Consider the following 24931-nt stretch of genomic DNA (forward strand, 5'->3'; position numbering starts at 1 on the left):
CAATATACTGTTCGAAGCAGACATGGGGAAATACCAACCAAGCACATTGTAACAACTGACGCCGACGGTTGTTCATCCAGAAACTACACCATCTCCCCAAATGGGAAGCAGCGAATTACTGTCGTTCTATAGCTCCTTTTCAGACGAATCATTATCCTCGTCTACTCAATAATTATGTTTATTAAGTATTTTAAGTTATGTTTTGCTTCAAATAACAAAATGGTTATACATATATATTAATATTTTTACTTACCCTGACAAAATCTTGTAGAACGTCCATCATAGCTCTGCAAACCTCTGGAATAATTCGAGAAATGCTTGGCTCAGATAATCGAAATAGATACATAAGCGATGGATAACTATCACCTGTAGCCAAATATCTCAATGTCACTAATAATCTCACGCGAGGTGTAATTGCTTCCCTAAAGTTGGTATCACATTTTCTCATTATAGGTGAGATTTTTTGAAGTAAGTATTCAAAATCTTCTTTACTCATCCGCGTAAAATTTCGAAATAGAACATCATCGTCAGCAACCAACTTGTTGTACAAATTAATTTGAATTTCTTGTCCATCGACATATAAATTTTTTCTCCAATACTGTGGTGTTTGTCTTTTCCTTTTGCGACCTTTTCGTAATGCGATTACCAAATAAGCAGCCGCCGCTACTGTTTGTAGTGACATGTTGACCAAACTGAGTTGCTTGAATGGAATCACGCATGCCGCATGCTACACCCATGTACGACAACGCGCATGCGATATGGGGCAACAAAATCCGCATGCGACATGCAACATGTGTCCGGGCAACTTGTCGGACGCCTACAATGGGCAACACTAGGAAACAAGTATCCATGCGACATGTCGTTCACTGTTGCCTTAGTGGAATTGCCCCTTTACACGCATCGTTTATGATGGGCCAGTCTCCACTAGTATCATTAAATCCTCGTCTGTTGGTCGACCACTTCGAGGATCATCTTAGAGGCTGAAATACTCGAAACAAAATGTCGCAAACTAACGCTGAACAGTGCGTTCATCAACACTATCATTGCCAAATGTCTGGTTGATTTTTCGAGCTGTTTCGGCGTTGCTTTCTAAAATTCAATCATAATGCTCTCCTGAAGACGCTAACTTGGTTAGCGAAACAACGCATCGAGAGACCGTAATTTTTGTTCTGTTGTTGGGAAAGTGTTTTCAATAGATTCATTCGACGCCAGACGTTTCAGTAGATTATAGTTTATGAAACATGTCCTACATAAATATTCAACCGTGTTGATTTTCATCTATTCATCTTCAATACTTCATCGTGTTATTTCTCCTTCAATGAAATACCATCATAGCATAACCTTCATAACAAACCTTGATAAATTCAATAGCTTGTTGAAAAATTATTTGATTGAGAAATGGTTTTATAATTTGCAAGAATTTTACGATTCGTAATATAAAAGTGTACCTGTGCTTTATTTTATTTTGGTTTTGTTGTTGTTTTAATAAAAACTGTGAATTTTGTGTCATGGCTTCATGTGTACTTTGACGATTCCAATACATGTTATCTGTGTCTAATGGAAAATGAATATTATTGTTATTATATTGTCGATCTTAACAATTTTTTCCAACTTTTTTTATTACACTATTTCAACTTTTTCATCATATTTCAAATCAACATTGATATTTTTCTTGATTCATCGCCACTGATTAACGGAAAAACAGATTTTTTTTTTACAGATTATTATTGTCTTTTATTGTTTCATTTTTTGTATTATTTTCATTATATCATACTTATTTATTTGTGAAACAAGTGCAGTAGCACTAATATCGCCTAGGCACTTCATTCAAGATGTTCCCCACACCGTGGGGTAGGTGATCATTGGGTCCGAGAATCATGTGCCCTGAGCAAGCTCAGTGAGCCGAGAATGACAGCCTTCTGCATCTGTGCGGCTGAGAGTTCTGCCTCAGTGCGGCAAGCAGGTATGATTTTGAGATTCAAGAGTAGAGAGGACATCATTCCACCAAGGACTCCAATAATCAGAGCAACCATCTTGACAGAGCGGTCTGAATAGAGTCTGCGGAGTTCGAAGAGAAAATCTCGATATTTTATCCGTTTTTTCCTCCTCTTTTCTGACGATGTTCGTCTCGCCAGGAGCTGAAAACTCCACAAAAAATATCGAGAAGGACTACATCAGGCTCATTAGCTTGTATGAACCTGAGGGTAGGAAACGAATAAAAAAAATCTGTTTTTCCGTTAATCAGCTGTCGCCCCCATACGAACGACAACTTTCAGTTCCAATAAATTCGTCACTTCTCGTTCCCCAAAACGGATTTAATATCTCCCGGAGCGTAGGGCAACACCGGTGTCTCATCAATACCGTAAGAGTGCCGTAGCACTCTTAGGGCCGCATTATGTCGATGGATATAGGCCGAGACCCCATATGCTGGAAATGCTGATAGAAAGTGTATTATGGTCTCGGGCGCCTCGCGGCAGTCCCTGCACCTTGTATCAGGAACCTCTATACCTAACACGCGACTGCGGTAGACTAAGGTGTTGAGGACACCATCCTGGCAGGCCATGATGAACCCCTCAGTTTCCGACTTCAGCCCACTTGACCTGAGGAAAGCGAAAGTTAGGCGCTTTGATAAGCCAAGGTATCCAATGTTATCAAAGAAGAACTCATGCATTGGCTTTTCCTTGTGTTTCCGCAGAAGTGAGGTGATCTCTGCGGCTTTTATATGAGCTTTTTGCTGAACGGGTTCCAACTTGTTGACAGAGTTGTAATCGCCTCGTTCAGTGTCGAAAACTAAACAAAGTTCATAAGCTGCTCAGGTAGCTGCCCGAGCAGCTAATGAACTTGGTTCTCTCATGGTCGCGGACCATTAAGTGTCTACATACTATTCGTCATATAGACACTCCAACCTCAAAAGTCCACGGCCTCCCTGTTTTCGGGGGAAGTACAACCGTGGAACGGACGATTTGGGATGCAAACTTCTATAGAGATGCATCATTTTTCGGGTATTTAGGTCGAGTTGATACAGTTCCTCTCGAGTCCACTCCACCAAACGAGTAGAGTAAGATTGGAACGGCAAGCATATTTGCTGCAGCAATTGCCGGTCCGGTTTTGCACCAGTTATTCGGGTAAGTGGTGGCGCAACTCACCAAAGGCCAAGAGTGTTAGAGGCCATTCCTGCTTTATTATTATTATCATTATTGAATTGATGGATGTAGCCGTTACTACGTGGTAGGAACTCGTAATGAAGAAAAGAGAAATGAAACTTTCTATGTTTTTCACCACTTTTATTTGTAACTAACGTTGCTGAACTTCATTGTATTGTTTATTGTATAAGTATGAAAATGTCCGTATAGGACGAAACTGCTGTAACGTTACTTACAAATGAAAGTGGTAAAAACATAGAAAAATTCATTTCTCTTTTCTTTATTATTATTATTATCATTATAATTCACCTATCAGTATTATTATTATTGTTATTATTATAGTTAGATGTTATGAAAAAAGTAACTATTCAGGTTATCGAGATTTTAATTTAATTTTATCTGAGAAATGCATGTTCATTCCTGCTTCTGCATTATCAATGCTTGATTCCATATCAATAGTTTGTAAAAGTATGAAATACACCAAAAGATCATTACATTCGTAAACACTGATCTTTATATAATACGTACATATATGTTTCTATGGTTATGATAAGGTCATTGTGCTATTTACCCAGTTATCAAAATGATAAGAGAAACAATATGCTGTTTACTAATATTTGGCTCAGTCATTCAAGGTGCATGCGTTCCTTTGCATCGAGTGCTTTCAAAATGAACCCAATAATTCTTGTACATGGAGGAGCTGGGGATATCCCTGATGAATGGAAGGCTGGGAAAATATCGGGAGTTAAAAAATCTGTTGAAAAAGGTTATAAAATTCTGAAAGATGGTGGAAGTGCGTTGGATGCCGTCGAAGCAGCTGTCAGAGTTATGGAAGATCTTGAAGAATTCAATGCTGGTGAGTTGTCATTTAGAAAGAATATTCGAAATTATGAAGGAAATAAATTCTTCTTGATTTGAAGGACTACTTTTAGATAGGAATTATAGATTTTGATTTGTTGAAAATCTCTCATGTACTCAATGAATTTTATTTCAAATGGTAGTTTGTAGTCAGTCCGAATCATCTCTTCTGTCCATTATGCATTTTTTCAAGAAATACTGTGAATAATACTTCATCATTAAAAAAATTTGGGATAAATTATACTTTATGGGATACCTACGAATTTTCGCGAGTTTTTCTGGGATGATACTACATGATGGTAGGAATTCATAACACTTTTATTTTTGTCGGACTCAATTAGTTTTCGAAATAAAGTCTGTCAAAGTTTGTAAGATATCATATTTTACCTTTTATTTTAAACCCTTTCACTCACACTTTTTTAAATTTGCTCAAGAAAAAATTAAACTTGTATTTGTCAATTTTACGCATTTTTTAACGATTTTTTATGTATACATATATGAACTATGTTCGTAACGCCCCCTGGGGGCGGCAGTCTGTCCTCAAATGAGGACACTGTGAGTAAATTACTATGGAAGAGAATGTAATAATCTAAAACAGTAGTAAGCTAAATTTTTTATTGTGGGCAAAAAACAGTTATAAAACATTACTTTAACCAGTTATGCCATGTGGTAGTCATAAAAACAGTTCTTAGTCCTATCCAAGCACAAATGTATATTGCATTTACAGCAAACAATTTTTGATTTACCCTTACACTTGGGTTTCTTGCACCTACCAAAACTTTTCGTTTTAACCACTTGTGGTAAGTGCCCAATATTATCAAATCTTATTTCTTCCAAAGGTCTTTGTTCAATGTTTGCCCTTGAAGTTGATGGTTGATTTATATTGTTTGTGTCTCCAGGAGGTCGGCCCCTCTTTTTTGTTGTGGTCTTATCAATCTTGATAAGAACATCGGCGATATATGCTCTAAAATGCAACAAATCCATGATGTTACTTTTTGGAATCCCTAGAGCAGCCCCTTGCTTTCTATATTCAGTACACGCATTCACACATGCAAGATCTATAGCATGAGCAAACATGCGAAGGGTCAATTTTTTAGATCGGATGCCAATTTTGTATAATGTTAGTAGAAAATCAATTTTGTCTACACCTCCCATGTGTTCATTATAGCTCTGAATGATATCTGGCCTTTCAACTTCGTTATACTTTTTATCTTTGTTTATCCCATCGTTTGCAAATGTCTTTGCAACCAATTCCCACATAATTCGATGCCATAACAACAGGTTTGTTATCGTACCATTTTGTAAGGATCACTTCTCCATCCTGACTAATGAGTTCCTCTTGTGCACCGCGGCCACGTTTTTTCATTTCTTTGTCGTTCGAAAACGGCGGATTTGCAAATCGATTTTGTCGCACAGTACAGGTCGTATAAAAATTTTTGTTTCGCAAATGTTGTAATAAGTTATAATTTGAAAAATAGTTGTCGAAATACAGCTTGCAATTCTTTTCATTAATTCTTTTTGACAGCTTTTCCACCACAGCTCCTTCTTGCCCAAACACTTTTACCATATGCGGATCTAGTTCCGTCGTAGATCCTTGGTAAATTAAAAAATCATACATGTGACCATTCGAACCACATAGGGCAAACATTTTTATACCCCACGGATTTGGTTTTTCCTTGATATACTGTTTAACATTTAGACAACCTTTGAAAGGTACCATCTGTCCATCAACACTTAAATGTACTTCCAGCGGTAAACTCAGTAACCTATTCCTTATGTAATCAAAAAGTGGTCTTATTTTTCAAAACCGATCATTGAAGAATTGGTTGGTATATTGGTCATATCGACGAAATGAATATGTTGTCTCAGTTTGTAAAATCTGTTGATGAGCATAGCATCTGCAATTTGAGCTATACGAATCTTAGGTTCCCAGTAACAAGAAATTCTTGGGTATTTAAATTGCCCATAAGTATATGAATTCCAATAAATGTTCGAAGTTCTACCGTAGTTGACTGAAATTTGCTACCTTTGAAAACTGCATACATGTTTGTGCATTCCATCATCCGTAAAAAAAATTCTTCTGGAAAGTATTTTGTAAATATTGTATAGGGACTCTCAAGTTCAACAATATCCAGAGGCTTTTCTTGAAACCACTTGAACTCAGGTGTAAGGTATGTTAGAACTTTTCGCCATTTTATATTCTGTTTTCTTGTTAGATATGCCCAGTTTGCTTCTTTTTTATACTTTTCATCTGGTATAGATTCCTCCAAAATATTAAAATCTTGCTATTATTCATAAAAATTCATGTAAAGACGTGTCTAAAAGGAAATTATTTTTACTGTTTTTTTTTATTATTATATCAGAATTGAATTCGGACTGAGTGTAGGTGAATAATTGACAGCTAGTTTAAATTGAACAATAGTGAACAAAAATTATCAATCATCTTACGCCATCTGTGGGTCAGAGGGACTTAGAGGTTTTTTAATTGTGAATATACCTAAAAATTGTAGATGTAGATAGTTTTCAAATTATTGCCCCTTTCAGTATCACACACCTTTCTTGATAATTAAGTGATTTAACTTACCGACTTGGAGATAACTCGGAAGTCACGTATTTCAACTCTTCAACTGATTAGTTTACTTAACGCTGCTCATGACGTATAGGTATGCACTTCAATACGGAAACATTTTTCAAAATAGGATCCAATGGATATAATTTCCCACTCGACATTCTCTGACTTGGTCATTTTCTTATCGCTCCGTGCATGTTCAGAAAGAACCATTTTGCAACCTCATTGAAGATTAATTTTCATAAGGTTTCATTTCATGTGGAAAAAGTGCCTGTTAGTTTCTTATTTATAGAGTATTGCTATTTTTTGTCTGTGGCTCTTTCACCCTTTTCAAGGATCAGAGAACTTCACGTGAGTACGCCATTTTTGTCAACCTTTTCCGTCCATTTGTGCTTTTTTGAGACGTTTTCTCATTTTGATTTTCTCCTATTATAGGAAGATCTGTCTGTGTGTGAAAAATACTGAAATCTATTTTGTAGCAACCGAAGAAGAAATACTTGTCTCCAGTATTTCTCCGGATTTTATTGGAAATAAAACCCTTCTGAACTAGAAGGTAAGTTGCTTTAATTTGAATGGAGTGTACCTAAAGTGTCTTGTGTAAAATATTTGTTGTTTTCATTTGGTTTTTCTAGTATACGGTCACTGGACTTTTGCCAATAAAAATGTATAGTATCATAGTAACGTCTAATCATAATTCATTTTATTTTTGTTGTTGATTCTTCTGCTGGAAATCAATGCGTTAATTTTTACTTTCGATAACTTCAATAGATTCTGGCCATGTTATTATATCTATTAGAAACCTTTTGGTTTATTATTGAAGGTTGATAAAATAAACTATTACTTTTCATATCGATCACTGCTTTACGGTGTTGCCACATTAATGTGAAGTTCCTAAGGATGCTACTTTTGTATTATGTAGTTAGGATGATTTCAATAGAGATCAATGAGGATTTTTTCTTTAAAGGGTTTTTTTGGGGTACCGTTTTCCTGCAGGAAAAATTCACGGCAGATCAATACCCACTCTGGAACATTTTAACTACCCTTCTTGGCGGACTCTGTAGATTCAAGATTGTTGTTTGGACTTGGGGGGCGGAGAAGACCCGCAAGTACCTGAAACAAAAAAAACGATTGACCTTATTTTTTATATTATTTATATTATCGTGATTAGTAACTTACTGTTGATTATGTAAAGCGTAAATTAAGACGGGTTTTAATCTAGTTAATTTTTTTTCCGTGATACTGCGTCTGCGCTCTGGGCCCACAGCAAATGACTTCGGAATCCTGGTAAAATATTCATGAAAGAGATTTACCTGCGGCTTCACTTTCTGCTCATTGTGTATTTGATATTAATATATAAGTAGCTAACTAAAAATACTTAGAAACTCAGAAAGATATCAACTCAGCTTGGCTTTCAAGTATTGATTCGAATTTGTTTAAAACACATGGATCAAATCGAAGGAATTCTACAAATCAGTGTTTGCAGTGTTGCCTACTATCAATAAAATCAACGATGGGATGGATGAGCCAAGGTAATAAATAAATGGAAATATTCGTTGTTGTTATGAATGAGTTGTTGCGAACTTATTTAGAGAAACTCGAAAACAAAAAAACCAAATAAACAAAAATAAACAGACGTGGGACATGTTCGTTGATAACTAAACCACAGATAAGGAGAAATACACCACTGCAATGTAATAATATTGGGTTGAATGAAAAATTGATAATTCTCACGTGTCCCAGAAGTAACTGGAAGTACCGTTGAGTCATACAAGAATTGAAATGTGGTTAATTGAACTGAATTTAATTTTTGTGTCCAAGATTTCTGCTTTCAACTTGATTGAAATTCAAAGTGTATTTGTTATAAACATAATTTTGCATCTCCGGAACGGTTTATTCCTTCTACCAAAGTTTTTGCTATCTGTACTTAGTCAATATCGAACTCGTATAACTTCGACCTAATTTCTGGAAGAACCGTAACACAGTATTTCAAGTAGAATTTCTCTCATGATTTTCCCCATATGTATTTATGCAGAACAGTTCCTTATCTATTGAACGAAAGGAATTTTTTGTAGAGGAAAATAAGTTTCTTATCGACCTTTTTGAGGTATTTTCACCTTCCACAATCTGAGACTTATGAAAATTATAATGGAGAACTTTATCCAAGTGTAGAAGAAGCAAACTTTTCAGTTCACGCCGATAAGTTACTGCGTGAAATCTAAGTATTTTTCACAAAGAAAAATGTTCTATGCAGCAGTAACTTGTCGTATTCAAACTCCTTCATCTGTCGAAAAAGTTGATTAATAAATTTATCAGCAAAGTATTACCTGCATATATATTTGAATTTGTTGTCCATTGCTGAAGACGTAGGCACATTTTGGCGTCCGAAACGTTAAGATAAGTATTGTATTATTTCTTAGCAAATTTTTCGATAGACAAAATTCTAGAATACGTCAAGTTACTAGTAAATAAAACATTTTTCTTCGTGAAATATACTTTGATTTTACGCAGTAACTTACCAAAATAAACTGAAAATTTTGCCCTTTCTACGTTTATATAAAGTTCTCCGTTATAATTTTCATATTTTTCAGTTCGTGGAAGATGAAAACTATTCAAGAAAGGTCGATAAAAAATTCCTTATCATAAGCAACGGTCAGCAGTTTTGGGCATTTGGTCCGGCATTACATCGAGAGTACCTTTTAAGAGTACGCTAAATGTCTCAAAACGGTCGAACTTATCCGTTGTCTGAGAAATTTTAATTTTCATTTTGATATGTATACAGTGCATTCCATTCAAAACGAGCCACCCTGAATAACTTTTGGTACGATGATTTGCAGAAAAAATAAAAAACAAGTCAACCATAGTATACAGGGGGACACATTTTGACATTACATTTTGACACATTTGATGTTACTTCCCTTATCGCACCACCAGAGCATGTCACCATTTTTTTTATTGGATCACCCTATATTGTTTCGCATTATCAGATGCTTCATGATGAGCAGATTTTACTAAAGTATGAGCATATGGATATAAAATTGCCGTAGACACAACTTTTTCAAGTAACTTTTTGTTAAATTCGATCTAGAAATGCACTTTTTCAATTTTTTTTTTTAAGTTGAATTTGACAAACACTGAACGTCAGTGGGTCGCAGTTGGCCGCATCATTTCAAGTTAAATTTGAGGAACAAACAAGTGCCGAAGTTAAACTTCATTGAAACTTTTCGAAAAAAAAGTTTCCCATATGGGGCGCACTTTAATGGTGACACTGTATATGTATGTATATATGTGTATACCCATTATTCATTAGATATAAGATTTCTGCAGATATTGAAATGTATGTATGTATACTCAAGTTTATCTATACTATTTTGATATAAATCAATCAGGTATAATTTCATTTAATGTATATTTATCTCACACTCAGTTTTATATTTTATATTTTCATGACTGTTCCTATTATTGTAATTCCACAAACAAGTATGTATAATACTTCTGTGGATATTATTATGTTTATTCATTTTTATACCCAACTCGTATATTATTGTATCGATTTTATTTTCTCACGAATAAACGTCATTATTATTATTATCATATTTCAGCAAGCCAGTATGATATTTTTTCAGTTTCATTATAATTAGTCTTCTAGATTTCAAATAATGCATGACTTTGTTATTGTTCTCATTGAGTATTCATAAATCAAAAAACCAAACGTTAAAGTTGAAATTGTTGGCATTTTGGGCTTAACAAAAAAATGGCATCATCACAAATACCTTTTGTGACTATTACTGTATACGCATAACAAATTGAAAAACTCATTACTCAGATAAGATTTGTAAAATAGTAAGTTATCTATAAAATATGGAAAATCAATAGAATTCCTTGATGGATTTCGCAATAATTGAAATGAAATTTTGGAACACACTTTTTTCATGTTTTCTTCCTAGCGATGGTATTTTCAATATGACACCTCAACAAATAGCGAAAGACTCACTCACTTATACGCTGAATCAAATTCATAAATCAGCGAAATACATTCAGCAATACCTATTTAATAGCAGAAAACGATTTCCTGATAATGAAAAAAATGTTTCGAACCAATATTTATAAAATAGTTAGATGGGAGAGGTTGATCTCCAGAAAGTTTTATATACTAAATAAAACACGACGGCAATGGAGAAATCGGCAACAAATTTTTCATCAGAACAATATCAAGAATATGGAAAAAATCTAACTTTGACTGTCTATCTGTATTTTAATTTCGAAACCAGGAAGTTTCAATATGGTTATTTTTTGTTTCATGCCCTTCATGATGGAAATTGAATAAAATCCAATTGATTTTCGAAAATTGATTTTCGAATATTTCCAAAATTCGTCAAAATATTGTTATTTGTACCCCTGTATGACTCAAACTTGAGCATTCAGAGGATTGATCGCGGTAAGTTTCCATTAAAATAACATACTACCTACATAATACCAAAAATTCAGCTATTTTCAATATTTTTTTTCAACCACTCTTTTTGATATTTGTCTATATCTATCTTTCATTTCATGAAAAAATATTACTGCAATATGGACCAAAAAAATGTAGTCTGTTTTTTTCGATAAATACAAAATCATTTGATGTAAAAAAATGTGTCTATTTTTTTTATAAACATCCAGAATGGAATTTCATATTCGATTGAGATTCAAAGCTTTTTCTTTTCTATTAAAATTAAATGTGTTTGACAGTTTACCAAATCCAGGTAAAGTTATTATCACACCAACCAGACTACCTGTATCAATATAAACACGCTTTACGGCATTTACCTAAGCCAGATACAGGTAATAGCACACCAAAATACCTGAGGGGTCAACAAAAATACGTCTTATGCAGCCATGACATCCAGTCATTAGAGATATGAACTTAGGATTTATAAACTTCTGAGAAAGCTAGCCCCGGTCTTCAAACCCGGAAAATAGTAACACTGAAAATTGGTTCCACTGAGGTGGTAACTATAATGGACTTGTTTCATGCTATGGAAAATGATACTGGTTTGCTTATAGACTGATCGAGTTAGGGGTATATTATACTTATCAAGCCTAATCGGTCCCATTATCTCTTCATATTTGCAGAAAAAAGAACAATTCGAAAAGAACAATTTGAATTGGCCGCGTGTCTGTTGACTAATGAAATTGATCGTGTCTAGAGCGGAGTTGCCAAGTGTATTGATTTTCAACCCATTAATGCCCAGAACTATTTTTTGTGAATTGTTACCAATTTTATTAGGAAAAGGGTATATAGATGATACAAATAGCCACAAAAAAAATTACAATAGTAGCCGAGCTTTGATATGGGTCATTAACGACCCCTTGAGCATTAAACATATATGAAACATAAACATATTCAGACTTGCTAATCATGTATTTCACAAATAAAAAAAATTAAATACAATTCTTTCAGCAGAAAACTAATGAACTTAGTGGGTGTGGTATGTCTCGAAACATTTGTCATGCAGGGGAACGTCACAGCTTTCGCAACATTTCGTAGTTTTGTTTTTACAAACTTGGCATCTTCTTCTGTTTTGTTGGGTGAGGATAATATGTCTTACGTTTGCTATCGTGGGGTTCCTTATATACGCTCTTTTTGGTCCCGGTGTAATATTTTTTGTTCCATATTTCAGCAGCAAAGACTGAACAACTTTTCGTCGGAATGAGAGGTTATCACCTTTATAGCCATACCCCCGAGCTAAGTGCCAAGCGTTGGTGATACTCACATCAAATAACCAAAATATTATGAGTATGCACCATTTATTTCCCCTGAAGGATATTCGGTAATTCGATACGTGGTTATCAAGTTGATCAACGCCGCCCATAAATATGTTGTTCTTGTTCACCACATTAGGTTGAGGAATATCTGTTTTAGCTTTCTCAATAACTGAATATCTCTTGTATGTTGTAATTGGATAAAGTCCAAACTCATTAGAGAGTAATGTAACAACACTGTTGTCATTCCAGCGAACTTCTACAATATCATTATCTTCACCATATGCACTGCACATTGCTCCCCTTGCCAGTTTTTTCATAGTAGAAACATCCACTAGTCTACATTCACTATGTCTATTTTCCCTCACTGTTCCGGTGCCTTTGTATCCATGTTCTCCCAATTTTTTCAAGAGCTTTGCTGAACAAAAGAAATTATCAAAATAAAAAGACATGCTCTCATTGGGATATTGTGACTTCAGCAAAATGAAAAATTACTGATTCTCCCAGACCCATTCCTTCAATTTTATCATATTGGCTGTTTTGACCTTGATAAATTTGAAACTGTAGGAAATAACCTAGCTTATGTGCTGCAACCCACGCTTTGTAACAAAATTTCACAGGTTTATTTTTTATATACTGCTTACATGTATGCCTTCCATAATATGGAATCATTGATTCATCGATTGATATATTGTCTTCAAATGGCGCATCGCGAAAAAAGTTTTTATTTAGGGCATCAATCAAATAGCGCACTTTTCCCAGTTTGTCATCTTGTAGTAAATTTTCATTATCTGCAGCGTGCAAATTTGAAAAAATTTCTTCGAAACGGTTTCTACGCATGGAATTAGTAACAAGTGAATTATGTACATCTTCACTATTTTCCCACAACATCCTCCTGCGAGGAACAGGAACATATCCACTAAGTAGTAGAATTCCTATTAATGTATACATATCCCCAGTTTTTAGCTCAAATAGTCTATTTTTTGATGCAGCGTACGTAACCGTATATTTTACAAAATTCTCTACAATTTCTTCAGACAAAAGAAGTTGAAAAAATTCGAGTGGTTCAGTTGAGGAGGTAAATGGACATGGTTTTGCAAATTTACGATTTTTTTTCTTGTCTAGAGTTTGGATTGTCTTCTCCGCCTTTCCATGAAAATATGTCATCTGTTTTCCGTCTTTTTTTTGGGAAAAAGTCGTTGTGTCATTCTCATTCTCATGTAAAAGCTCATCTTCAAAAAAAACTTCCGCTGGAGCTCTCAGTTGAGCTGCTCCTAACCTGTTGGGATCGATGCATTCCTCATCCCCCGAATCTTCAGCGCTTTCCTCGCCATCACTTGGAGGCAAAAGGACTATTTTCATCAGGAACTGGGTCATCTTCATCTAGTCTCTCAATTTCTTCTAATATTTCGACGGTTGTGAGAGGACGTTTCCTGTAAATGAAATATGGTTTCTGTACGAATATTCAACAATGAAAATTATGTATAAATAGTATTCATGTGCCCAGAGGGTCGTTAATGACCCACCTATATTCAAATGCCCTAAACGTGACAACTATGCTAAATATGAACTGGCAAATCTAACCCCAATATTATTAAGACTTACTGAAAGCAACTATCTTACATAAAATAACAAAATAACTTACTTACCAGTATGTATCCTTAGGAAGCGCAGCCATTCTCAACACATAAAAAATATGGAAAAGTTTGAATGATATTGAGAACCCCTAACCAACTATAACTTCACTTCAGTATGTTTGGCGGCAGAAATAGACACGTGACATTGCGGAAGTAGGTAGTGGTTAACCTAGTTGCAGTTGAGACTGTAGTTTTGATAACATATTTGTCGTGGGTCGTTAGCGACCCCATGGGCAGTAATGGGTTAATATCCAATCACAGATCTGATGATCCAATTTGACATACGCCATTTTTGTTGTTATTGTTGTCAACTCGGTGTGGAAACAACTGTTACAGTTATCTAATGAAAGAAGGTTTTTTTTTGTGAAGGTAGGTCTCGGCGGGTGCCAATTTTTACTGCATATTCCGTGTCATTAGTTTACATTCGGAAAAATATTTTTTCAGGTTATTTTTGGATTGAATTTTACCTTTACTACCTTGGTCGAGCTAAAATAAAAATTAAATCAAAACTTTCCATCCGATAAGATACAAAGTCTGAAATGACTGCCATATAAATGAAAGGGACCTACTAAATATACCACCTACCGTTTCAAGTTTTCATTCTTCATTTCGGTACCAAAGTATTGCAAATTTTTCAAGTAGAATTCATCGATCACTTCAAAATCAACTATTGGGAAGTTGTCGGAACCAGCTTCAACAAAACTTCATAGAAATACGAAATTGTGTTTAGAAACCATCGACATTAGAAAGAGCACATTTTCGCATACACTACAGAGGAAGCTGGCTGACTGGATGACAATATGGCTAATATATCAGTAACGTTGAATTTCTTGTTTTTGGTGGGTGGCATAAATGCATAATTGATTTATTTTATTAGGGTTCATGAACATTCCAAAACTATTTGAAAATACAGCTCTTTAAATTCTATTCAGAATCATATTTAGATGTAACTTGTACTATATCAGTTATCAAGGCAAATATTATTGTCCGTTTTTATGTTTAATTCATGGATTCGAGCGATCTTATTATTGTATATTTATTTGTTTGCAGACTGGATGAATGAATAATTACAAGAAATTTTAATTGATCATTCACTTTCTCAGGAAAATGGAGTACCCATATCAGAATTTATTGGTTTATTCGGCATTAACAATGTGTATCATATCGGATCCATTCTGCTTGTTTTTGCAACATTGAGTTTCAACTTTTTTTTAGCAGACAGCTCGCGTAGGAACAATTCGTTTTTTCATTGAGTTTTGTTTTTGTGTGTTTTAAAAGTGTTTTAGAGATTTGAATTGAAGGGGTTATATTTTTTAGGAGTGATTATTTTTTGTGAAAAAAAGTTTTTGGCTTTCTACTACTCCATCTTGATACAAAAAAATTTCTTTCGTATAATTCAATGTTTATATAAAAGTATCTGTTTCAGGAGGACTTTCTTTCAGTTTGTGTCTGAAAGTTACTTCTTTGCATGATCTACACATTCATGTATAGAGTTCCTTCCTTTCTTTGGAAGACACCCTCATACTTCTTAAGCGTATTGGTTTAGATGAGTCATTTCATATAATGTGTTTAGGTTCCCAAAGGATAAAATGATGAGAAAAAAAAAATGGTGAAAATATTGAAAAGAAAGAAATACAATCCTACTACTCTTCCAAGACTTTATAGAAATCATTCAAAAAGTGACTACAAATGAAAGAGGAATAGGGCCGTGACGCCACTGCCCTACTACATTTGATTTTTAATAATTAATTACGGAAAAACTACGGTACTCAGAGAGCTGAAACAAAGTGCTCTGTTTTTCAATTTGAAATTTCTATCAAGTGAACTATAGACCAAAAATCATGAAACAAGCCCTTTGACAATCCGCTTTCAATAATGGAGAAAATATTAATTTTTACCAAGATGCCTCATCTCCCCTTCAATATTTGAAAATTTACTCAGTTTATTCAAGGAATGCTTTGCTATAGGTTATGGATCTGTCCTGAACACTGATGGAGGGGTGGAAATGGATGCAAGTATAATGGTAGGAGATACTTTGAGTGCCGGAGCCGTTACAGTTGTTAAAGATATCGCTCATCCCATAAGGTGATACTATTTAAAATGATCTTCAGTACTTTATTCGTTAATTCCTATATCATTCAAGATACACTCCATTGTGACATTTTCACTAGATAGTTTACAAAACCGCAACAAGTATTTCGCTATATAATAGTTGTATCACCCGGTAAAAAGCCAAACAACCCTATTTTTAGGAAGCACTCTGCCCAAAAAATTCAGTTGAGTGAATAATCTGGAGAACGACAGTGATAATTATTCAAATATAGCTTTCATCAATCTCTACAACTTTTATTGGGAAATTTTTTTGTATCTGTAATATCTGTAGTAATGTATCTATGGGTGGACTATCGTCCACCCACAGAAAATTGTTCCCCCTACATTCAACCACCGTCGAATGACAGGTATAACCACCAATTTTTCAAATGGTAAGTATGAACTTGTGATATATCATTTGATAGGTCCCTTAATTCTCTGTTCAAAAATGATATCGCTCTCAAGTTTATTGCAACAGTCAAGATAAAATAATTTGAAATCATGCGGTTACTGAAATTCGATAAAATACACTCAAAACTTATTGGAATACAGGGTGTAACTAAATAAGTGAAAAACATTCAAGGAGGTGATTCCTCAGTGAAAAAAAGATAGGATCTTTCATATAAAGAAATTTCATTGGAGCATCCCTTGTTAAGATACAGCCCCTTGAAGGGGGTACATAAAATTTGTATACCAATTTTTTTCACAAGCACTAAAAAAGTTACAATATTGAAATTAACCTGACGTTTTGTACTACCAAAAAGACACTTAGTCAGTATTTATTTGGTTTACCCCATGGTAGTAAGGGGTGGAAAACGCAACCTCTAAAATTTATTTCCAATGTAACTTTTTGTCTTATAATTTGTTTACCATTTAAAAATTTATTTCCGATAGCATGTTTCATTCTAAACAAAAAATGTCTCTTGGATTTTTGGCCCAAAATAAACCAGTTCGCAGCAAAAAATTATTTTACGAAAACTACAGAGATACATCGTCATGAATGCGAAAATACGAAACTAATCTATCTAGTAGGTAGGTCGCTATTAGCGATAGTGACAATTAAATTGGTATGACGCTGTCAGTTTGTGAATTTTCGAAATTGAATTAATACTAATTGTGTGTTGTTGTTCTGTTCTTAATTTGTTACTTTAATAATTCACCTGTTATTAAAATGGAATTCACAAATGAGGAAATGGCTGATATGCATTACGTTTACGGTCTATCGCAGGGGAATGGGTTAGAAGCTTCTAGAAGATATGCTGAAATGTATCCTCAACGGCAGCATCCTTCACATAGAATATTTGCTTGACTTCATCAACGATTACGAGAATATGGTTCATTCGACAAAAGAACGCAGGATTGTGGTCGCCATCGAGAAGTACGAACACCACAGCTTGAGGAAGCAGTAATTAATTTGATTGAAGAACAACCTACTACCAGTACTAGAAAGATTGCTTTACAGCTAAATATTGATCATATGACGGTATTTTGAATTTTAAAGGAACAAATCTTATACCTTTACAATCTGTAACGAGTACAGGCACTTTCACCGCGAGACTTTCCGAATCGTTTCGAATTTTGCAATTGGATGCTGGAAATGATTAGAAGAAATTGTGACTTTCTGAAGACGATAGAATTCACAAACGAATGTAGTTTTTCTCGGGACAAGATTATTAATTTCCATATTACCACATATGGGCTAACAAAAAATCCTCACGCTATTGTCGAAACTAACCATCAAGAACAGTTTTCTCCTAACGTGTGGCTCGGAGCTATTGGGTATGATTTAATTGGGCCTCATTTTCTACCTCCTCGATTAAATGGTGAGGCATACGTTCAATGTTTAAGAGAAGTGCATCGATTACTGCTAGAGGGAGTTCCTTTGGGCGTCAGAAGGGATATGTTTTTCATGTATGATGGGGCTCCCGCCCATTTAAGTCAAGTAGCACGTCAGTATTCAACTGAAACATATGCAAATCAGTGGATAGGTCGAGGAAGACCACAGAACTGGACCGCTCGACCCCCGGATCCCAATCCTCTCGATTTCTCTATTTGGGGACATTTACAGCATTTGGTTTATCGTACTCCTGTTCGCGATGTAGAGGACTTAAGAAACCGCATCATCGATGCGTGCAGGGTAATCAGAGGGACTCCAGGAATATTTGAGCGAATAGGTGGCTCAATGCGCCGACATCTAGACGCATGCGTAATGTCTGGAGGTAGACATATTGAACATTTACTATGATTCCTACATGTTGTGTGTTTTGTTATTAATAAATTAGTTTTGTTTATTACCCTTTATTCGTTTAATGCAGGTACTGACTACAAAACAACAATAAATCCAGTTCGCATTCATGACGATGTATCTCTGTAGTTGTTCGTAAAATAATTTTTTGCTACGAACTGGTTGATTTTGATCAAAAAACTCAAGAGACATTTTTTGTTTAGAATGAAACAGGCTATCGGAAATAAATTTTCAAATGTTAAACAAATAATAAGACAAAAAGTTACATTGGAAATAAATTTTAGGGGTTGCGTTTTCCACCCCTTATAACCATGGGGTGAACCAAATAAATTACTGGCTAAGTGTCTTTTTGGTAGTACAAAACGTCAGGTCAATTTCAATATTGTAACTTTTTCAGTGCTTGTGAAAAAAATTGTTACACAAATTTTATGTCCCTCTTTAAGGGGCTGTATCTTAACAAAGGATGCTCCAATAATGTTTCTTTATATGAAAGATCCTATCTTTTTTTCGATGAGGAATCACCTCCTTGAATGTTTTACACTTATTCAGTTATACCCTGTATACTCAAAACTTATTTCATGTTTGGGTATTGATAATAAGAAAGTAAGCAAAAACCATAGCAATGTTCGTTTTAGATGGTGTCCTTTAAAAATCTGTAAATAATTTTCTTGGCAACGTCATTTTGTATGTTACAACATCAGTTGTCAGTATTTTGAGTTTATTAACTTCAAGTCTGACAAGTGATTAGATTAATGAAAATGCATGAAATAACAGTTTTACAAATGATTGGTTACGGAGATAAAATCCGAACACAACAGGAAGTAGCTAGCCTATTTCATGAGAAATTTCCTGATTTACCGCTCATATCTCAAGGAACAATAAGTCAAACGGAAAAGCAGTTTCGTGAGCTTGGTCATGTGGGACATATAAAAAAATCAGCTGCCAATGCAATGAGTGATGAACTCAAACTAGATGTGATGCTCACATACATCGAGTAGACAGGCATCCACTACATTCAATATTAGCTAATCGTCGATAGTAAACATATAAGAAGAAAATAAAATGCATCCCTATGTAATGATACTTATTCAGGAGCTCATGGAAGACGATTTTGATGAAAGAACTCATTTGTGTGAGCAAATGATGGACATGTTGAAAAACAATATCATTTAATTAGAACACGTTATGTTTTCTGATGGGTGTACTTCGTCTCTAAACGGTCATGGAAATCGTCAAAATTGCTGCTACAGGTCAACGGAAAATACTCACTGGATGAGAGAAGAAATCACGCAATATCCTTAAAAGGTTAATGTTTGGGTAGGGATTGTAGAAAAATAAATCATTAGTACCATTGTCATTGAGAGCAACTTGGATGGCGATAATTGTTTGGCACTACTTGAAAATGATGCCAGTCCAAGTTTAGCAAATTTATATCCTGATCCAGGAAACCCTCAAATTCCAGTGAATACGATATGATTTCAGCAGAATGAAGTACCCTCACATTATCAAGTTAATGCTGGGCAATACCTCGATACAACATTTCTCAATCAATGAATTGGAAGGCGAGGATCGATTGATTGGCCAACGCGATCACCTGATCTTTCATCATTAGATTTACTTTTATGGGGATATATACAGAGCAATGTGTACAGAACTAAACCTTCAGATTTGAATGACTTAAAAGAACGAATGTCGCTTGCGATTAGGTCGGTCACGCCTGATATGTTAAATAATGTTAGAAGACAGTTTTATTTGAGATTAGGATGTTGCCAAGACGTTCGCGGTGAACATTTTGAACATATACTTCGTTACCATCCATAGTTCTTTTTCGTATTCTGCATTCCATTACGTTTTGCATTACATTTTAGTTTTTGAGTGTATTTTATGGCATTTCAGTAACCATGTGATTTTAATTCATTTGTCATTTTAATACTTCGTCAAGTGCTTTGTTCTAGTTCACAATAAACTTCCACTCACAGTGATGTTTCTTTCATCATTGATTGTTTATTGATAAATGGTGGTAATGAATTCATGAAAATATTCACTGCAATGAGTTGATTCAAAATATTTTTCTAGTCTTGCTCGGATGGTGATGGAAAAAACACCCCACATTCTGTTGGCTGGGGAAGGAGCCAATCGATTTGCGAAAGAACAGGGTGTACCGACGGTACCAGTTGGAAGTTTAGTTACAAAAAAAGCTCGCCTAGCATTGGATTCTTTCAAAAGACTCGGAGGCGTCAAAACGGAAATAGGACATAGTCATGATGTAAGTAAATTTGGCGAGTCTAATGAATTATTCCACATTCAAGTTGATTTGAATCTTGTATCGTATATATGTTGATGTTATTAATATAGACGGTGTGGCGTACTTACTAACGAAATGAAATGTCATAAAAAACATTCTCAACATCAATGATACTGGGTTCTTTATAGACTGATTGAGTTAGGGGTATATTATACTTATCAAGGCTAATCGGTCCCAAAATCTCTTTATATTTGAAGAAAAAAGAATAATTCGAAGAGCAAGAATTTAAATTGGTCGCGTGTCTGTTGACCAATAAAATTGATCGTGTCTAGGCGGAGTTGCCAAGGGTGTTGGTTTTTAATATCCAACTACAGATCTGATGATCCAATTCGACAGACGCCATTTTTGCTGTTATTGTTGTCAACTCGGTTTGAATACAACTGTTACAATTATATAATTATAGGAGGTTTTTTTGTAAAAGGTAGGTCTCGGCGGGTACCTATTTTGCTGCATATTCCGTGTCATTAGTTTACATTCCGGAAAATATTTTTCCGGGTTATTTTTGGATTGTTATGTTCTGGAGTGATTTTATATTTCACTGTACATATTTTTGCTTCTCTTTTTCTGTTTAAAATCTGTTTAAAATCTGTTTTTCCGTTAACCAGCTGTCGCACCCCTACGAACGACAACCCTCAGAAGTCGAAACTTGTGCGAACTAAGAATTAACGAGGTCTTACCTTTTAATGTGTGGTTCCTAACACGGGTTGGACGGTAGCAAGTGAAGATCGATCGTTCAGACTAGGGCTTGAACCACCGACCAACACGGCAGTCAATTCGAGTGAGTGAACAAAGCACCCACGCCGAACCGCTTGGCTACCGACTGACCATACTGCTCCTTGGCCGAGATAAAATGAAAATTGAATCGAAACGTTCCATCCTTCGATGAAAGACAGAGTCTGAAATGAATGTCATATAAATACCACCCACCATTTCAATTTTTCATTCTTCATTTCGGTACCAAAGTATTGCAAATTTTTCAAGCAAAATTCATCGATCAATTTGAAATCGAGTCGGGAGTCAGCTTCAACAAAACTAGGCTCAACATTCATTTTGAAAACATTTTAACAAAAATACGAATTTTGTGGAAACCATTGACATTACAAAGAGCACATTGTCGCATACACTACAGATGACACTGGCTGACTGGATGACAATATGGCTAATATACCAGTAACGTTGAATTTCTCATTTTTTGGTGGATGGTATGAATACATAATTGATTTATTTCATTAGGGATCATGAGCATTCGGGAACTATTTAAAAATACAGATCGTTTAATTTTATTTAGAAGTATATTCAGATGTAACGTACTGTATCAGTTATCAAGGCAAATATTATTATCCATTTTTATGCTTATTTCGAGGATTCCAGAGATCTTATTATTGTATATTTATTTGTTAGCTGGCTTTGAAAAAATATTACAGAAAATGTTAATTTATCGATCATTTTCTCAGGGAATTGGAGTACCCATATCACAATTCATTGGTTCATTCGGCATTGAAAATATATGTTATATCGGATCCATTCTGCTTGTTTTTGAAATACTGAGTTTCAACTTTTTCTTAGCTGACAGTTCGAGTAGGAACAATTCGTTTTTTCAACGAGTTCAGTTTGTGTATGTTTTGGGTGAGTTTTAGAGATATATTCGAATATTAATATGGTGCATTCTTGTGCTAATTTTAATTGTGCGGAAAGGCACAAGAAAACAGAAAGCGCATTGGTTTATAAATGAGTTATTTCATATAATGAGTTTAGGTTCCCAAAGGATAAAATGACGAGAAAAAAATGGGTGAAAGAATTGAAAAGAAAGAACTACAATCCTTCTACTCTTCCAAGACTTTATAGAAATCATTCAAAAAGTGACTATTAATGAAAGGGGAACAAAAATATTGAATTTGATGGCAGGGTTTTTATTTCAACTTCAAGTATTCTCCACAGAAAGTATCATCTGGAGTTTATCCTGCTACTAAAAGTATGAAACAAAATTAATTGAATTTTATCATTTTATGATTGATGGTATTATAACCTCAGAAGCCTTTGTTGGATCAGTTCGAGTACAATCAATTCTGTCTATACTTGACCTCGTTCAACCTTTCTCTCAAGTTTTGGAAGATTCAACCGATTACCCAAGCGAGCCTATAACGCTTTAATTCTGTAGCTATATTAGAAAAAGGTATGTATGTAGGAATTGTTTTTCACAATAAATTGCAGTTGTACACATTGAGGATTGTAGAATAAATTGAATATTTGAAATGATTCTTTATTCCAGTTTGCTATATTTTTAGATTTTCATAACTGTATATCATTAAATAATGCATAATATCACAGTTTAGGTCAATATTTTGTGATCTATCGACTTTGTGTACTGATTTTAGATATAGAACTTATTTGCAAACATGATTTTTCGTGTACATTTTATTTCATGTTGAGAATTTTTCATTAATTGAAAAGTCAACGGGTTCATATACACTTCCATAATCAAATTGATAATTATAGGCTTCGTGAATTTTGCGATTTGGCAATGTTGATCATTTCTATTGTTCCTATTGGTCAATCGAACCAGAAGCGGGAATAGGGGCGTGACGTCACCACCCTACCACATCCGATTTTTAATAATTAATTAAGGGAAACCTACGATACTAAGAGAGATGAAACAAAGTGCACTGTTTTTCAATTCAAAGTTTCTATCAAGTGAAAAATTATGGAACAAGCCCATTTTATCAACGTCACAACCAAGGCGTTGATTCGAATTCTTGAGATCTGATTGAAAATTCAAGATGTTCTTTAGTAAGCTGAGAGGGTGCCAGCCTATGAATATACTTATATAAATTGACGAGGAATGGGAAATCAAACAAAATGAATGCAGATATATGAATATTTATATAATCAATCAATTGCAATTGCAAAGAGGTTTGCTACTCTCTTAAATATGGTATACATATTATTAAATTAGTTAACAAGTAGCAGGAAACTAAATACACCTGAAACACTGAGATTGGTTTCTAATGAAGCCAACAAATAATAATACATAATATTAACATCAAAACTTGATAATTATTATAACTCAGTACTTTTATTCAATAGGGAGTGTTCAATAAACAGCTGTCAACTGAATCACAAATAGGTATAGATGTAGATGAATAATATTGAAGGAAAGTCCAAATAATCAATAATCATTCGGTAACAGTAATAAATAAAACGCCTAACTTCTTTATGTCAATAGTCCACTTGACATTGAAGGAGAAGAAATCTAGGTACTCACTCTGGCTCGAAAAGTAGGTTTTCACATACTCATATATCCGAAAGGGGTGAAATTCCACGAGTTTTTCTGAAATGGTGGACACGATCAGACCGAAATTATTTAAGAAAATTTTCCTCAACCACGCTAGTTAGTGGCGTATCTCGCATCCAATTCCTCATATAATGGACTTCGGCTCTCAAGGTAGACAATCGGAGAATGATATAGCAGGCAGTGAACGATCAAGATATAGTTGAAGCCGAATTTTCCAAATAAGGTTGAATCGATTGAATTTAACGTCAACGGTGTATTATTATCTGAATCTGATCCTCCTTGATCGTTTTCCTTCTTTTGGGCCTGAAATGAGAACATCGTTTCTGCAAATCCACCGCAAAAAACTAGGAATTGTAAAATCTTGAATTATTTACCTTAGATTCTTTTTAGGCCTTTGAAGTTAAATAGGTACACGAAGTGAGAAATTCATTTTATAAAACACTTCCGCCCCTTTTTTCTGCTCGATGTTCGTTCACTGAAGCCTTGCACGGTCGCTTCATTTTGTCCTCTGTTCGCCTGCACGCCATTTCGATTGAACTATCGAAACATATATACAGGTTGTCCCAGTCTCTCATAAATGAACCGTTACAAGGGTGTAATAATAGAAAGGTCATACATTGAACCATATATTCTGGAGCCAGACATAAACCGATTTATAGTATAGAGATACATCGTCATAAATGCGAAAATACGAAACTAATCTATCTAGTAGGTCGCTATTAGCGATAGTGACAATTGAATTGGTATGACGCTGTCAGTTTGTGAATTTTCTAAATTGAATTAATACTAATTGTGTGTTGTTGTTCTGTTCTTGATGTGTTACTTTAATAATTCACTTGTTATTAAAATGGCATATACAAATGAGGAAACGGCTGATATGCATTACGTTTACGGTCTGTCGCAGGGGAATGGGTTAGAACCTTCTAGAATATATGCTGAAATGTATCCTCGACGGCAGTATCCTTCACATAGAATATTTGCTCGACTTCATCAACGATTACGAGAATATGGTTGGTTCATTCGACAAAAGAACGCAGGATTGTGGTCGC

The 24931-nt window shown here is 34.7% G+C and overlaps 1 protein-coding gene across 1 annotated transcript in view; it reads left to right on the plus strand.

Moving 5' to 3' along the window:
* Positions 1-24931, plus strand: part of LOC111516495 (isoaspartyl peptidase/L-asparaginase) — a 130819-nt gene that overhangs the window by 88399 nt on the left and 17489 nt on the right. The window contains exons 7-9 of the mRNA XM_074170196.1: positions 3770-3999; positions 15917-16034; positions 20362-20551. Coding sequence (XP_074026297.1) covers positions 3770-3999; positions 15917-16034; positions 20362-20551 — 538 coding nt within the window. The remainder of the gene's footprint in view (positions 1-3769; positions 4000-15916; positions 16035-20361; positions 20552-24931) is intronic.

Source organism: Leptinotarsa decemlineata, unplaced genomic scaffold (genome assembly GCF_025532065.1).
Source record: "Leptinotarsa decemlineata unplaced genomic scaffold, Ldec_3_MD MMD2_P_RNA_scaffold_7, whole genome shotgun sequence".
Taxonomy (NCBI): Eukaryota; Metazoa; Arthropoda; class Insecta; order Coleoptera; family Chrysomelidae; genus Leptinotarsa; species Leptinotarsa decemlineata.